The following is a 14,989-nucleotide window of genomic DNA, read 5'->3' as shown; positions in this document are numbered from 1 at the left end:
GAGGATAAGCGACTTGGAAAATGGATCTGGATGGACTTGCACAAAAAGCCTGCGCAGTTGGGTAAGAAAAAAAAAAGAAGAAGTGGGTTGGACTTTGACGCTTTTTCGGGGGTGTAGATGACAGATGGGTGTGCCGGCCAATAGGAGCGCGCTTGATTTGCACCAACCAACCAGATGGCAGCCGACCCAAAACTTTTGCATTGAGTCGCCACTTGCATGTTGTCACTTTTGTTTGAGACCAAGCAGAAGAGCCCGCATCATACGACGTAAACACATGACAGTCGGCCATCATGAGACTTTGGCGAGCATCGGTGCGCGTGAACTGACCGAGAGGAGCGCGCGCGCGTCCGTGAGCGCGAGTTCCTTTTCAGCTGAAGCGAGTGAGCGAGGGATGTCGGGCCGAAGTGGAGCAGCGCCTCGCGGCTGCAGCAACCCCAACGCGCCGCCGCTGCCCCTCCGGGCCACGGTGCCCTACCAGTTGCTCCTCAAGACGGGTAAACCGCCCGACACCCGACACACGCACGCACGCACGCACACTTTCGCCTCCTTTGCTCAAAAATGATGCATTCGTACGATGAGAATTGGGATCAAAAAGTGTTGTGTTTGAGGTGCAACACTGATGCAACAAAGAAAGTAACTCCTCGAGGCAAAAGTGTATCAATCATATCGTGTTATTATATTACATGCAAATTGTTAAGTCGTCTTTAGGTGGAACAAAATCTATTATTATATCGATACGCTTGGATGAAATATTCATGTTGTAATAGTTGGATTACAGTTTTGGGACTTCATGCCGTGTTTTTTGTACTTCTGCTCTTATGTTATTATTATTTTATATATATTATATTATAAGACAATGATGGGACAGCTGTATCGTGATACTAGTGGTAGATATCATTGGAGGACAAGTATCAAATCATAAGTGACCGTGATTAATAGATGCTGGTATGAATCATTTATAGTTTTCTTTCACAATGTATTGTGATAGCATTGAAATGATGTATTACATTATCATAATGCCAGTTAGGCGCCGATTCCGTGTCGTACAAATGTATTGTACTATTGCATGTTGTTATATGATTTGGAAAAGCGTTGCAATATCACGTCATGAGATAGTTACAGTTAATAGATATCGTCGTTTATTGGCCATAGTTTTCTTCAGGATGCAATGTTGCATTGTTGTAAAAATGTTACAGTGGGATTCCAATACATTTGTAAAAAATGTCAGGTTTTGTATAGAATTATCTCACAATCACTGTATCGCGATATTTACTGCAATATTGGAAAAACGTCACACTGCTCTTGTTTCATGAGTTAAGTTTAAACAAGAAAACTTTTCTTGCAATATATCACGTCACGCAATTGCTGTATGATGATCTTGTGAGGATGGGGAAAATACTGCAATATCACGTGATGAGTTACTCTATTATTCCTGCTGTAATATATATTTTACTATACAGAACTTATTTTTCTCGTAATAGATTGCCCAACTGCTGTTGTGGAACACTGGTGGTATCCCTGGAAAATTCATTTTTTATAAAATTATTACTTAAGCTGCAATTCCCACCCTTAATGGTACATTTTTTTAAAAATTCCGATATATACTGTGTAGTGTAATCGCACAATCGCGTTTGTGTACACCTTCAGACCCACACGAAGCCTGGGATCAATTTAGCAAATAACTCTAAAGTCTAAGTCTAAAGCCTCTTTTCAAGCCTTTTTATTTCTGTCCCCCTCCCCCCCGCCCCCATAAAAAAAGCAGAGCGGACCCGGGCCCGCCCGCCCAAGCCCACCATGCGGCGGACCCTCTCCTTGGACGCCATCCTGGCACCGTACCTGCAGGGACAGTGGCCCAAAGAGCCCGTAGAAGGCCCGGCGGGGACTTGTGTCAGCGACAAGGCCACGCAGGTGAGCGCCATAAAATGCGGTGGAAACGTCTTGTCGTGAGTAAACCCCCCGCATCAAAGACTCAAGAAGCCGTGCCTGAAAAGACATAGGAAGTCTGCCATTTGTGTTCGTGGGGGCCTTTTTCGGCTCATTTGGATAGTTCGTGAGTCCTGCAGATCGAAACTCCTCCTCGAGATTTTGTCTGACTGCTACCAAATTTCAAGCAGGCATAGCAGACAGACAAAAAAAATAAATAAATTGTGAGGGATTTGTGTTTGCATCATTGCAGATCGCTCGAGTACGACAGAGACGTTTGACCATATGCACCGTAAAACGTGGCCAATGTTTGAAAATTCAGTCCTTGAAAGCAGGTTCACTTAGCTGGCGGCCATGAGTAGACTGCCCCCACCCAAAAAAGGTCACTGGAAGTCTGGTATTTGGGTTTTAAACAGCCATTGTAGCATCAGTTGGCCATTTCCAGGGGTTCTTCAAAGAAACTACCGTAATTTCCGGCCTGTAAGCCGTGACCTTTTTTCACACGCTTTCAACCCTGCGGTTTATGCGGTGATGCAGCTAATTTGTGCATTTTTTCTCACGCCCTCGAGCGAAAAAGGTAAGAGTGAGACCTGTGGAATATATCTGCCGAGGAAGTGACTTTTACCCGTCCGGCCCTGTTAGCCCTATGCTAGCGTGTTACTGCCGTGATTTTTACTGGTATTTTTTTTTTTTTTTAATAACCGGTCCTGTTAGCACGGTGCTAGCGTTAGCGCAGCGCTAATGTTAGCACTAGCGCAGCCGGCGCAAATGAGTATTAACGCCAACAAAGTAGGAAAGAAAAAAAAATACCTCAGATGAAACCTCTGAGGTTTGCTAGTCATTTGCGTCGACCTTGATCTGCTTTTTTATTTTATTTTAGTTTTCCGGCTCTGTTAGCGCTGCGCTAGCGTGTTACTACCATGTCGTAGTGATTTTTACCAGTATGTTTTTTTTTTTTTAACCGGCCATTTTAGCGCTAGCGTTAAACTCTCTGTGTACCGTCTTTCTTTGTAAATATATCGTGTTTCAATGTGGGCACTAGTGGCTATTACACAGTTGTGCCCTATGTATGCACCAAATGATATTTCCTTTACAAATGTACTGGGTGAAGTTTTTAACCAAGTGCGCGCTGTAGGCCGCAAATTACGGTAATCCGAATTTTTTGATTGCTACGAAGTTTCAACCACTTATACTAGACAGATGTGCGTGGTAGGCAAGTCCAAGTAGACTCACGAAAAAAAAATATCTCAGGATGCCGTGACTCCAAACATACAGGAAGATCGATTTTGTCTTTGAAGCAGACATTTAAGTCTCGGTATGGCCATTTCCGACTTGCCGTAAAACGTTAAGCCCCTTAATGGTAGTTTCCCTGAGCAAATTGAAATCTGGTAGGCATCACGAGTAGACCAATTAAAAAAAAAAAGTTTCACAAAGTCATGCTGAACAAGCACAGGAAAACAAAGTCTAAATTCTAAAACAGAATAATCTTAGAGATTTATTTAAAAAAAATACTGTGAATGTCGTCTTGAGTGTCACAAAATCATATTATGTTCTGTTGTGACACTCAAAACAATTTATGCGATGTTAGCCTTGCAGGTGTTTGTTGCACACAAAACCGATCAAGTAGAAATTGTTGTTGGGTTGTTGTTTTTTTTTTTTTTTTTTATCTCAAACTCATGCATGCATCAAAATGGTGCACCCCAAAAAAAAAAATGGTGCACAAAACCCCACACCCCCCAACCCGCCCGCCCAAGGAACCTCGCCGAGCTCCTGACACAGTTTAAAGGCGAGCGAACCCCCTCAGCCTCCATTGTGAGGAGCCATAGACCCCTCCTGACCTCATTATATGCGCACCCCATCCCCCTTCACCCACGCACACACGGCAGCCGGCGTCTGCCGCCCTCGCGCCCCCAGCAACCGCCCCCCAGCCTCGTGGCATCCCGTCATACAACTTATTGTTGCGGCGATTTCATCCTTCACTCTTGTTCTTTACCAACTGCGTCTTCGGGCTTGATTACGCGGGACTCGGCCGCTTGCCGACAAATGTGCGTCTTTTGGTGACGTCAAAAACGTTGTAAAAAGGTATTTTTTGGAATACAGGTGGATTTTGTTGCCGTCTTTCTTTGTCGGTGACATTTATATGAACGGCAACATGGAGGCTCGGAGTTAAAGTGGCCTAAAAAGGTATTTTATAGGTAGTATGAAGAGGGTGCTTTATACTACCTCGAAAGGCGGAACCATTGTAGACTTGATACTTTGTACCCCCATTCTGCGTTGGTCCTGTTTATACAGAACATTCACGCCTTCTAAATTTGACACACCGCAGGGAAGTGTGTTAACAACCCTGATAAATATGAATCACCCAATACATAAAACAAGACTTTAAAAAAATTCCCTCCACTCTCAAATCCTGTCCACAGAACTCTGCAACAACGCCAGAGTCAGCTGTCAATCAGATAACACTTCTTTGACCTGAAGAATGGGTCCGACTTGGCCCGGCGCCTTTCTTACGTCCGCACGGAACGAAATGTTTGAGCTGCAAAAACAAGCCGAATATAATTTTTTTCTCACATTAGCCATAGACCGCTTGCTAACATTATTGCAGTTGGATAACTGCTTATGCGAAGGAAGGCGCTGAAGTTCTTGTATAGTTGCGGAAGGGTGACACATACCTGAGTCGAAGTGAGGACCCCCGTCCCCTCACCCCCCCCAAAAAAAAAAAAAAAAACGTAAACTGAAATGGCGAAAAAGACGCTATAGCTCCACATTTCAGTATTAATTTAATGAAATCCTCGTCAACCAATTGAACTCCCGAGTTTTTTCACAGACTGCGTAAAAGGGGCTCGGTACGTGCACTTCATACCACCCATTCCGTTAACTTTGGACAAAAAGTACCGGAGTCTAGTATTACCCAATTAATGCGTGTGGCCCGACGGTGCCATTTTGGAGGTCTTTTTATAGCCGCGTGTCCCGTGATCCCTCCGCTGGAGGCGGGTGCAAGGTGCCGGGGTGACGGCTGTAACTTTAGCCGCCAAAGTCACAGCATGACTCAGTCCAACTTATTTAGACAGTTGACGCCACGCACAGGACGACGACGGCCTCTTTCTCTTTCGACTGTTTGAAGGCGGAACGCTAGCTCGGGCGGGATCGTCCGTCCGGGTCCCCGCAGGGTGGCGTCCGAACCAGGAGAGTCGGAACTTGGGCGTCGGGAATGGACGGCAGAGTGTCTGCAAGAAGAACGGGAACCCATGTGAAGAAATCGGTACTGTGCAATGTTTGGGTGTGTGAGGTGTTGAATGCCAATGGTTGCATGGTTGCGTTTATTCCTAGACGTGCGGGTGACGTCTCGAGCGTATCAAGAGAGGAAGTGGTCCTGTTGAGTGGTTCCGCCAGTGTTCCTCTGTGCAGGTGCATCCTGGCAGGTGGACCGCACACACCTGTTTTTTGTTGACTTGTTGAAGGCAAAAACACTTCCTTCTTTTGTTTTTTTTGTTTTTTTTTGGGGGGGGGGTGGCGCACAAGCAAATGATTGCCATGGAGCAACGATGCAGAGAAATGGCTTTTTGTTTTCATGCTTTGGATAATATCACAGTTATTTATTTAGTTATTTATTTTGGTTATTAGGTCAGTCAATTGCTTAGTCAGTCAGTGAGTTTGATAGTTGGTTAGTCAGTCGTTCTGTTAGTTAGTAGGTTTGGTACTGTGTCAGTTGCAGGGAGTCCTCGGTCCACGACTGAGATCCGTTCCTGCAGTAGCGACTTAACTCGAATTTAAGTCGGATTCCACCATTAAAGTCCGAATTTACATCAAAATACTTTGTATAAATAAACAAATACATTGAAATAAACAAGATGGTGTACTGAGCATTACTGCTGAGAGGTGGATGGAGAAGAAGAAGGGGAGGCCGTGCTTAGCTATCGCGAAGGAACCTGGTCCTCAATCCTCTCCATCTCGACAAGTATCAAAGAACCTTGTTTTGTGATCATTGTATCCGACATTGGGAACGGAACCCTTGACATGCGCTAAAATACGGACTTTGTCTTTAATTAATTGTCACCACGGTCGACCGACTGAAGCCTTGGTGGTGATGGCGTCTCTCCTTTCTCCAGTTTTATTATGATCTTGAGCTTCGTTTCCATGGTAATGGATTTTCTTTTGGCTCCAGAAGCATTGCTGAAGACACAGCTTTCTTCTTTGGGGCGATAATTTCTGAAAAGGAGAGCGAAAAATGCAAAGATACTCCCGGCGGACAAACACGGACAAGCATTAGCCAGACAAGATGGCGGATGGGAGACGGGCGTTGTAAAGTTGAAACATCTTGGGCTGAGACCGCCTTAACCCAAGGACTCACTGTACTAGTCAATCAGTCAGTCTAGTACTTAGTCAGTCAGTCCAATGGTTAATCATTGAGTTAGTCAGTCAGTTTCAGTAAGCTAGTTAATTACTCACTGACTGTCAGTTCAGTCAGTCAGTTAGTTAGTCATCCAGGCTGTTAATCACTCAGAACTTGGGACTTGGGGTTCGTCATTCGCGAAGTCATTTAGTGTAGCTAGTTCATTTTTTTCTAGTCAGTTTATGAATTGCTGCATTAGTTAGTCAGTAGGTCTGGAAATCAGATGAACCATCAGTGAGAAGTTCGTCAGTATCAGTGAGTCACTCAATGACTTCGTCAACCATTCAACCAGTCACTTGGCCTGTTGGTTAGTCAGATAGTCTGTTATTTAGTGAGTTGCTAATTAATTTTGTTAGTCAGTCATTGATTTAGTTATTCTATTGGTCAGTCAGTTGGTTAATTAGTTAGTTAGTCACGTCGTAAGTCAGTCTGTCAGTATTCAATCAGTCAGTTGGTCACTCACTAAACCAGTCGGCTGCTTAGCTAGCTTGTCACTCGGTCAATGAGTTAAGTAGTTAGTTGGTAGATTAGATAGGAGAAAGCACCAGATCATCAGATTGGGGTGAAAATAAAATAAAGTAAACACCTGTGTGGCAGTTGCTGACTTTTTTTCGATGTTCCCACCGGTCCGTTGCGGTGAAGAGGGAGCTCAGTCGAAAGGCAAAGCTCTAGATTTACCAGTCCATCTACGTTCCTACCCTCACCTATGGGCATGAGCTGTGGGTCGTGACCGAGAGAACAAGATCCCGGATACAAGCGACCGAAACGAGTTTCCTCCGCAGGGTGTCCGGGCTCTCCCTTAGAGATAGGGTGAGAAGCTCAGTCATCCGGGATGGGCTCCGTGTCGAGCCGCTACTCCTCCGCATTGAGAGGAGCCAGATGAGGTGGCTGGGGCATCTGATTCGGATGCCTCCCGGACGGCTCACTGGTGAAGTGTTCCGGGCATGTCCCACCGGAAAGAGACCCCGAGGACGACCCAGGACACGGTGGAGAGACTATGTCTCTCGGCTGGCTTGGAAATGCCTCGGGATCCCTCCGGAAGAGCTGGAAGAAGTGGCTGGGGAAAGGGAAGTGTGGGCATCCCTGCTGAAGCTACTTCACCCGTGACCCGACCTGGAAAAGTGGTAGATAATGGATGGATGGGTTGCCACCTACAGGATTGGAGTGGAATAGTTATGATTTTTTTTCTGACGAACATTGTATGAATGTTGGGCCGTGGCGGGGGTCTTTTTTTGTGCTGTAGAATTAAAACCATGTTGGTTCCTGTGACATTTTTCCCTTTTTGTCATCTTTTGTCTTCCATGTTGTCATCATGCGTTCAGACGCCATCTTGTTGGGTGGAGGAAACGCAGGCCCGAAGAAGTTTCGGCGGTCACAAGCGTTCTGCGTCATGGGGCAGCGCTGAGCACCTGAAGGAGGCAAGCATCTTTCTAATATCATTATCTTTATTATCATGGTTATCATGATCATCATTACCGCCACGCTCCTCTTTGGACCCCAGGTGGCCAAGCTGAGGCAGCAGCTGCAGAAGCGATCTCGCCATGCCGCTCCCACCGCGCCAGGCTACGAACCGTCGCATCATCCGCTGACGGCGGGCCACATGGCGGGCGTCACTCAGGTACCACTGCGGACGCCGTCTTTGGCTCTTCAACGAACAGTAACTGGACTTTGGAACAAGCATGTACAACAGGGGTGTCAAACGTTGTGATTCCGGTTTCCCTCAGAGGGCCGTTACGACTGTGAAACGATACAAATATTTAATCGTCTCATCGTATTTACATCATCAATTTATGATGTACTTTTGGAATCAGAAAGCAAGGGTAATGTGTTTTTCCACTATTCATGTTTGGTAATACAAAAATGCTTGTAATATCTCAACTTCATCATTTATGATGCATGACAATTTGAAATATTCGTACACATTTTTACAAGCATCATTGAAATTGACACTAGATTTGGCTTCACGGGCCACATAAAATCATGTGGCGGGCCGGATCTGGCCCCCGGGCCTTAAGTTTGACACCCGTGATTCATGATTTGCCTAGTTAGAGTTTAGAATACTTTGGTAAGGTTAATTTTATTTTGGGAAAAGCAGAAAAAAAAATGAATAAAAAATATTTATAGTATAGTAAAGTATTGTATTTAGTAAAGTATATATTATACAAATGCAGCCCTATGGGGGCACAAACCAGTGCGATCTGTAGGCCGGTCCCAAGCCCGGATAAATGCAGAGGGTTGCGTCAGGAAGGGCATCCGGCGTAAAAACTGTGCCAAACAAATATGAGCGTTCATCTAAAGAATCCCATACCGGATCGGTCGTGGCCCGGGTTAACAACGCTCGCCCCCGGCACTGGTAACCTGCAGGGCGTCGGTGGAAATTCAGCTACCGTGGGTCGAAGACAAAGAAGAGGAGGAAACCGGATCCATCGTCAGAAGAAAAAGAGGAATGCACAGAGCCTACAACTGAGTGTAGGGACTTTGAATGTTGGGACTATGACAGGAAAAGCTCAGGAGTTGGTTGACATGATGATTAGGAGAAAGGTTGATATTCTGTGCATCCAAGAGAGCAGGTGGAAAGGAAGTAAGGCTAGAAGTTTAGGAGCAGGGTTTAAATTATTCTACCACGGAGTAGATGGGAAGAGAAATGGAGTAGGGGTTATTTTAAAGGAAGAGCTGGCTAAGAATGTCTTGGAGGTGAAAAGAGTATCAGATCGAGTGATGAGACTAAAATTTGAAATTGAGGGTGTATAATGTGGTTAGCGGCTATGCCCCACAGGTAGGATGTGACCTAGAGTTGAAAGAGAAATTCTGGAAGGAACTAGATGAAGTAGTTCTGAGCATCCCAGACAGCGAGAGAGTTGTGATTGGTGCAGATTGTAATGGACATATTGGTAAAGGAAACAGGGGCGATGAAGAAGTGATGGGTAAGTACGGCATCCAGGAAAGGAACTTTGGGGGACAGATGGTGGTGGACTTTGCAAAAAGGATGGAGATGGCTGTAGTGAACACTTATTTCCAGAAGAGGGAGGAACATATAGTGACCTACAAGAGCGGAGGTAGAACCACGCAGGTAGATTATATTTTGTGCAGACGATGTAATCTGAAGGAGGTTACTGACTGTAAAGTAGTGGTAGGGGAGAGTGTAGCTCGACAGCATAGGATGGTAGTGTGTAGGATGACTCTGGTGGTGGGTAGGAAGATTAAGAAGACAAAGGTAGAGCAGAGAGCCAGGTGGTGGAAGCTGAGAAAGGAAGAATGTTGTGCGGCCTTCCGGAAAGAGGTGAGACAGGCTCTCGATGGACAACCGAAGCTCCCGGAAGACTGGACAACGACAGCCAAGGTAATCAGAGAGACAGGCAGGAGAGTACTTGGTGTGTCTTTTGGTAGGAAAGGGGAGAAGGAGACTTGGTGGTGGAACCCCAAAATACAAGGAGTCATACAAGGAAAGAGATTAGCGAAGAAGAAGTGGGATACTGAGAGGACTGAGGAGAGGCGAAAGGAGTACATCGAGATGCGACGTAGGGCAAAGGTAGAGGTGGCAAAGGCTAAACAAGACGCATATGAAGACATGTACACCAGGTTGGACATGAAAGAAGGAGAAAAGGATCTCTACAGGTTGGCCAGACAGAGGGATAGAGATGGGAAGGATGTGCAGCAGGTAAGGGTGATTAAGGATAGAGTTGGGAATGTGTTGACTGGTGGCGGTAGTGTGCTAAATAGATGGAAAGAATACTTTGAGAAGTTGATGAATGAAGAAAATGAGAGAGAAGGAAGAGTTGAAGAGGCAAGTGTGAAGGACCAGGAAGTGGCAATGATTACCAAGGGGGAAGTCAGAAAGGCACTACAAAGGATGAAAAATGGAAGGCAGTTGGTCCTGATGACATACCGGTAGAGGTATGGAAGGAATTTGGGGAGATGGCTGTGGAGTTTTTGACCAACTTATTCAACAGAATACTAGCGGGCGAAAAGATGCCTGAAGAATGGAGGAAAAGTGTTCTAGTTCCCATTTTTAAGAACAAAGGGGATGTTCAGAACTGTGGGAACTATAGAGGAATAAAGTTGATGAGCCACACAATGAAGTTATGGGAAAGAGTAGTGGAGGCTAGACTCAGGACAGAAGTAAGTATCTGCGAGCAACAGTATGGTTTCATGCCTAGAAAGAGTACCACAGATGCATTATTTGCCTTGAGGATGCTCGTGGAAAAGTACAGAGAAGGTCAGAAGGAGCTACATTGTGTCTTTGTGGATCTAGAGAAAGCCTATGACAGAGTACCAAGAGAGGAACTGTGGTACTGCATGCGCAAGTCCGGTGTGGCAGAGAAGTATGTTAAAATAGTACAGGACATGTATGATGGCAGCAGAACAATGGTGAGGTGTGCCTTAGGTGTGACAGAGGAATTTTAGGTGGAGGTGAGACTGCATCAGGGATCAGCTCTGAGCCCCTTCCTGTTTGCAGTAGTAATGGATAGGCTGACAGATGAGGTTAGACTGGAATCCCCTTGGACCATGATGTTCGCAGATGATATTGTGATATGCAGTGAAAGCAGGGACCATGCGGAGGAACAATTAGAAAGATGGAGGTACGCACTGGAAAGGAGAGGGTTGAAGATTAGCCGAAGTAAAACAGAATATATGTGCGTGAATGAGAATGGGTGGAGGGGGAAGAGTGAGGCTACAGGGAGAAGAGATAGTGATGGTGGACGACTTCAAATATTTAGGGTCAACAATCCAGAGCAATGGTGAGTGTGGTAAGGAAGTGAAGAAACGGGTCCAAGCAGGTTGGAACAGCTGGCGAAAGGTGTCTGGTGTGTTATGTGACAGAAGAGTAGGAGAGCGAGGATGAAGGGCAAAGTTTATAAAACAGTGGTGAGGGCGGCAATGATGTACGGATTAGAGACGGTGGCACTGAAGAGACAACAGGAAGCAGAACTGGAGGTGGCAGAAATGAAGATGTTGAGGTTCTCGCTCGGAGTGAGCAGGTTGGATAGGATTAGAAATGAGCTCATTCGAGGGACAGCCAAAGCTGGATGTTTTGGAGACAAGATTCGAGAGAGCAGACTTCGATGGTTTGGACATGTCCAGAGGCGAGAGAGTGAGTATATTGGTAGAAGGATGCTGAGGATGGAGCTCCCAGGCAAAAGAGCGAGAGGAAGACCAAAGAGAAGGTTTATGGATGTGGTGAGGGAAGACATGAGGGCAGTTGGGGTTGGAGAGGAAGATGCAGGAGATAGGCTAAGATGGCAAAAGATGACACGCTGTGGCGACCCCTAACGGGACAAGCCGAAAGGAAAAGAAGAAGAAGATACATTTAAAAAAAACAACATTTTTGGAAATAAAACGTTTTTAAATTAAAAACTAAATTAACAACATTTGTAAAAAATAAAATAAATTAAATGATATATTTATTATTTATATTTGATCATTAAAGCAAAATAGTACTGAATCTGTCATTGAGGTAGACGAAAGGCTGAACAACTTATCTGTAGAGTCCCTGATCATGAAAGTGGAGTATAAAACGGCGGTGGTTTTTGTTGCAGACGCCACCTCTGGTGCCGCTGAGCCGACTGGCCTCGCGGCTCCGGCGGAGCGTCGAGGGCCTCAACTTGGAGCTGGAGGAGGTGTTTGTCTCGGAGAAGTGTGACGACCAGCATGAGGTCGAGACCGGGATTAGTTGCCATGCAAATGGGGATTCTTGGAGTTGTGCGTTGTTTTAAAAAAAAAAAATAAAATAAATGTTGTTTGTGCTGCAGCTTTTGGACATCCCGGACGGACACAGGGCTCCCGCTCCGGTTCAAAGGTGCAGCAGCGGCTCCCAAAGCGAGTCGTCGCCGGGGCCCTTGGATCTTTCCTCGATGTCTCCTCCTCAGTCGCCGTGTCCGCTGGATCCGTCCCTGCTGTCTCCGCCCACCTCGCCGTGTCCTTTCGACCCTTCACCAGGTCAGATGCTCACTTTTGCGGATTCATTTTGGTATTTCGCAGAGGTACTACACAATATTTGTGCCCGTGTAACAGAGTCAGCTACTCGAGAGGCCCTTGCTGCGTCTCCTTCCACGCTTTTCTCTTCATATGGAGCGGACCCTCCAGCGCTGCCATCGTGGTCATCCTCCCCCTCGCCGCTAACGCCGCCGTGTCGCGGCAAAACCTTCTCCTTCCAGCGCCAGCCGCCAGAGGGCTGCGAGCCGCTCCCGGTGTGCCTGGACACCGGGTGAGTTCCTCTTGACTCATGAAAAAATGGGGGAGTTTGAGAAAAGTTTAAAGGTTAAAGGGGAAATCCAGTGCGTTGCATGAACATTGTATCCTATAGGTCATGTAATATGTACCCTATTTTGACAACGTGATGTAAAATCCTCTCTCATTTAATCGTGTTTTGAGAAGATTTTACCGACAATTACGAATTTTCAGGGGTGCTGCCATTTTTGCGAGTCACATGACCTACGTGCGCGGATGTGGCGTGTACCGTGCCGCATCAAAGGCTCGATTACATGGGAGCGCCGATTTCTCGTATTTATCTTCATCTGATGAAGAAATAGCAGTATCGGTTGATCAGGAAGACGGAAGAATACTTCCATACAGAATTGAAAATGTGGCTGTAATTAATGTTGAATTTGCGGATGGTTCTTCGGGCGGAATGACGCGGAGTCCGAGTACTCGGAGGCCTATGTGCAACTTAAGCGCGTAAACAAAGTCCCCCAGTAGCTCCAGGCCGGCAGCCGCGGATGGTTCTTCACACGGGAATGACGCGGAGTATGACGAGCGAGCTCCGGCGGCGGGCCGCGAGCCGAGGTTCCAGGCGGCGGAGGCCGGTAGCCCCGGACGCCGAAGCTAGGCTAAACGCCTCCGCCGCCATCGAAGCTCGGCCAGAGGCCTCCGCCGCTGCCAAAGCTCGGCGAAAGGCATTGGCCGCCACCGAAGGTGGGCCGTGAGCCGTGTTTCGACATCCGGGGAGGCTGTTGGCCGAGCGGAGGCCTTTAGACGGGTTTCAGCGGCGGCGGCCGAAGCCTTTAACCGAGGTCCGGCGTCCGGGGAGGCCGTTAGCCGTGCTTCGGCGGTGGCGAAGGGCTTTAGCCGAGAAAGAAAAGTGGACATGTTGTCCACTTTGCATTATAATGTCGAAGAACCTTCGGCAGAAAATTGGCGAAATTGTGCAATTTGATATTAAAGAATCTCAAAACAGTTTACATAAGACGGTTTAGGCCATGTGCGCTTTTGACATTGAAATTCCTCACTCTGCAGGGCCGCCTGGCGGGACGAGCCCCCCCGCCTCCAGCCGTCCTGCCCCGACCTCAACAAGGTGAACTTCACGCCGCACGGGGGCTCTGCTTTCTGCCCCGTCAGCCTCCTCAAGCCCCTCCTGCCCTCCATGGACCTGCTCTTCCGCGGCCTGTCCGTGTCCCCCGTCACCGGCTGCCCGGCCCAGGCGTCTCCCACCGGGCAGGTGGGCATGCAGTGAGGATGAAGACCGCCTCGGTGGATTGAAGCACTCTTGAGTTGAGGGTTTTGCCGACTCATCGCTGTAACCTCGATCACGGACTTGTGCAAGATTACGTAAACCCGCAGATTTTGAATGGCAACTTTTCTACGAGATTAAAACTATCTAGATATTTTTTGTAGCTTTCTTAAAAGACCTGTGAGTCTGTTTGCATCAAGCAGGAGAAATCAACTCATTTCTGTTTATACTGTGACCAACATTATAAACAAGAAGGATTGTTATGAGCTTTAATGACCCGTGGGGAGTTTATTCTAATCAAAATCTTGCAAAAGCAATGCTGTTTAATAGAATTTTTTGGTTCTCATTCAAACTACTGTGCCTGTGTGTATGTTAATTGTATCCATTTCTAAAGTGACAAAAAAGCTTTCAGTTTTATTCTCAGTCATGTAGCAAAGCTTGATCTTTTAGTCTTACTGAGCTTTATTGTAAAGTTGTGCTCATATGTTTACATACCTGGCAAAATTTGGAAAGATGTGTACATATACAATTCTTTAAAGAAAACACGAGTGATAAGGCAAAACATTAAATAAAAGGGATTCAATTTAAGCTATGAAGTATTTCAGAAGAGCGCAACCAATCAACAAAAGATGGCAATAAAGAAAATAGGGAGATCATCATTTATCAGACATATTTCCCCCAAATTTATATAAATTTTATAAATACTGTAAGGGTATTGCAATGCCCCTGTATATGATCCATCTTTTTTAGTCCTATGAGCTATAAAAGAGTGAATATTCATGCAAAAGTTGCTATTTTTATGGGCTACCATGTGAATCATGGATCGCATGTATCTCTGACTCCAGTTTCCGATATCAACAATTTGATCGTGAATAGTCACAAGAAGTGAGTTGGGAGAGGCTCTAGCACTCCTGCGACCCTTGTGAGGATAAGTAAATTGGAGAATGGATGGATTTCCAATGTCTGTAATTCTGTTTTAACTAGTCATAATTCGGTTACAGATATATAAATGATTTTTTTCTAATAATGACGTTGTTGATTTATACAATGGTAATACTAGATAGCCAATCATAAATTATAAATGTTAATATTACAGTATGTAGATTTATGGCACAACTGTACACTCTGTAGCTTAAACAGTGGCTAACTTGGGAGAGTGTTTTGTTTTCATTGTTTCCATAAAAATAAATGAAATCCAATATATTTAGCCTGGTTGCATGAAATTT

General features: G+C 45.9%; 1 protein-coding gene across 2 annotated transcripts; it reads left to right on the top strand.

The window, feature by feature from the left end:
- The first annotated feature begins 213 nt into the window (after nt 1-213).
- fam117aa (family with sequence similarity 117 member Aa) lies at nt 214-14,910 on the top strand. 2 transcript variants are annotated; one of them, XM_061846279.1, is made up of 8 exons: nt 214-494; nt 1,763-1,908; nt 7,639-7,734; nt 7,818-7,934; nt 11,854-11,970; nt 12,067-12,253; nt 12,329-12,521; nt 13,550-14,910. In XM_061846279.1, exons 1-8 carry the CDS (start codon nt 275-277, stop codon nt 13,764-13,766), a joined length of 1,293 nt encoding a protein of 430 aa, XP_061702263.1. In that variant the 5' UTR covers nt 214-274; the 3' UTR covers nt 13,767-14,910. The 2 variants fall into 2 exon arrangements, with proteins under 2 accessions (XP_061702263.1, XP_061702262.1); XM_061846278.1 differs by having other exon boundaries at nt 12,067-12,521.
- The last annotated feature ends 79 nt before the right edge of the window (nt 14,911-14,989 follow it).

Source organism: Syngnathoides biaculeatus, chromosome 16 (assembly GCF_019802595.1).
Source record: "Syngnathoides biaculeatus isolate LvHL_M chromosome 16, ASM1980259v1, whole genome shotgun sequence".
Lineage (NCBI taxonomy): Eukaryota > Metazoa > Chordata > Actinopteri > Syngnathiformes > Syngnathidae > Syngnathoides > Syngnathoides biaculeatus.
This window is presented reverse-complemented; position numbering and strand designations above follow the sequence as displayed.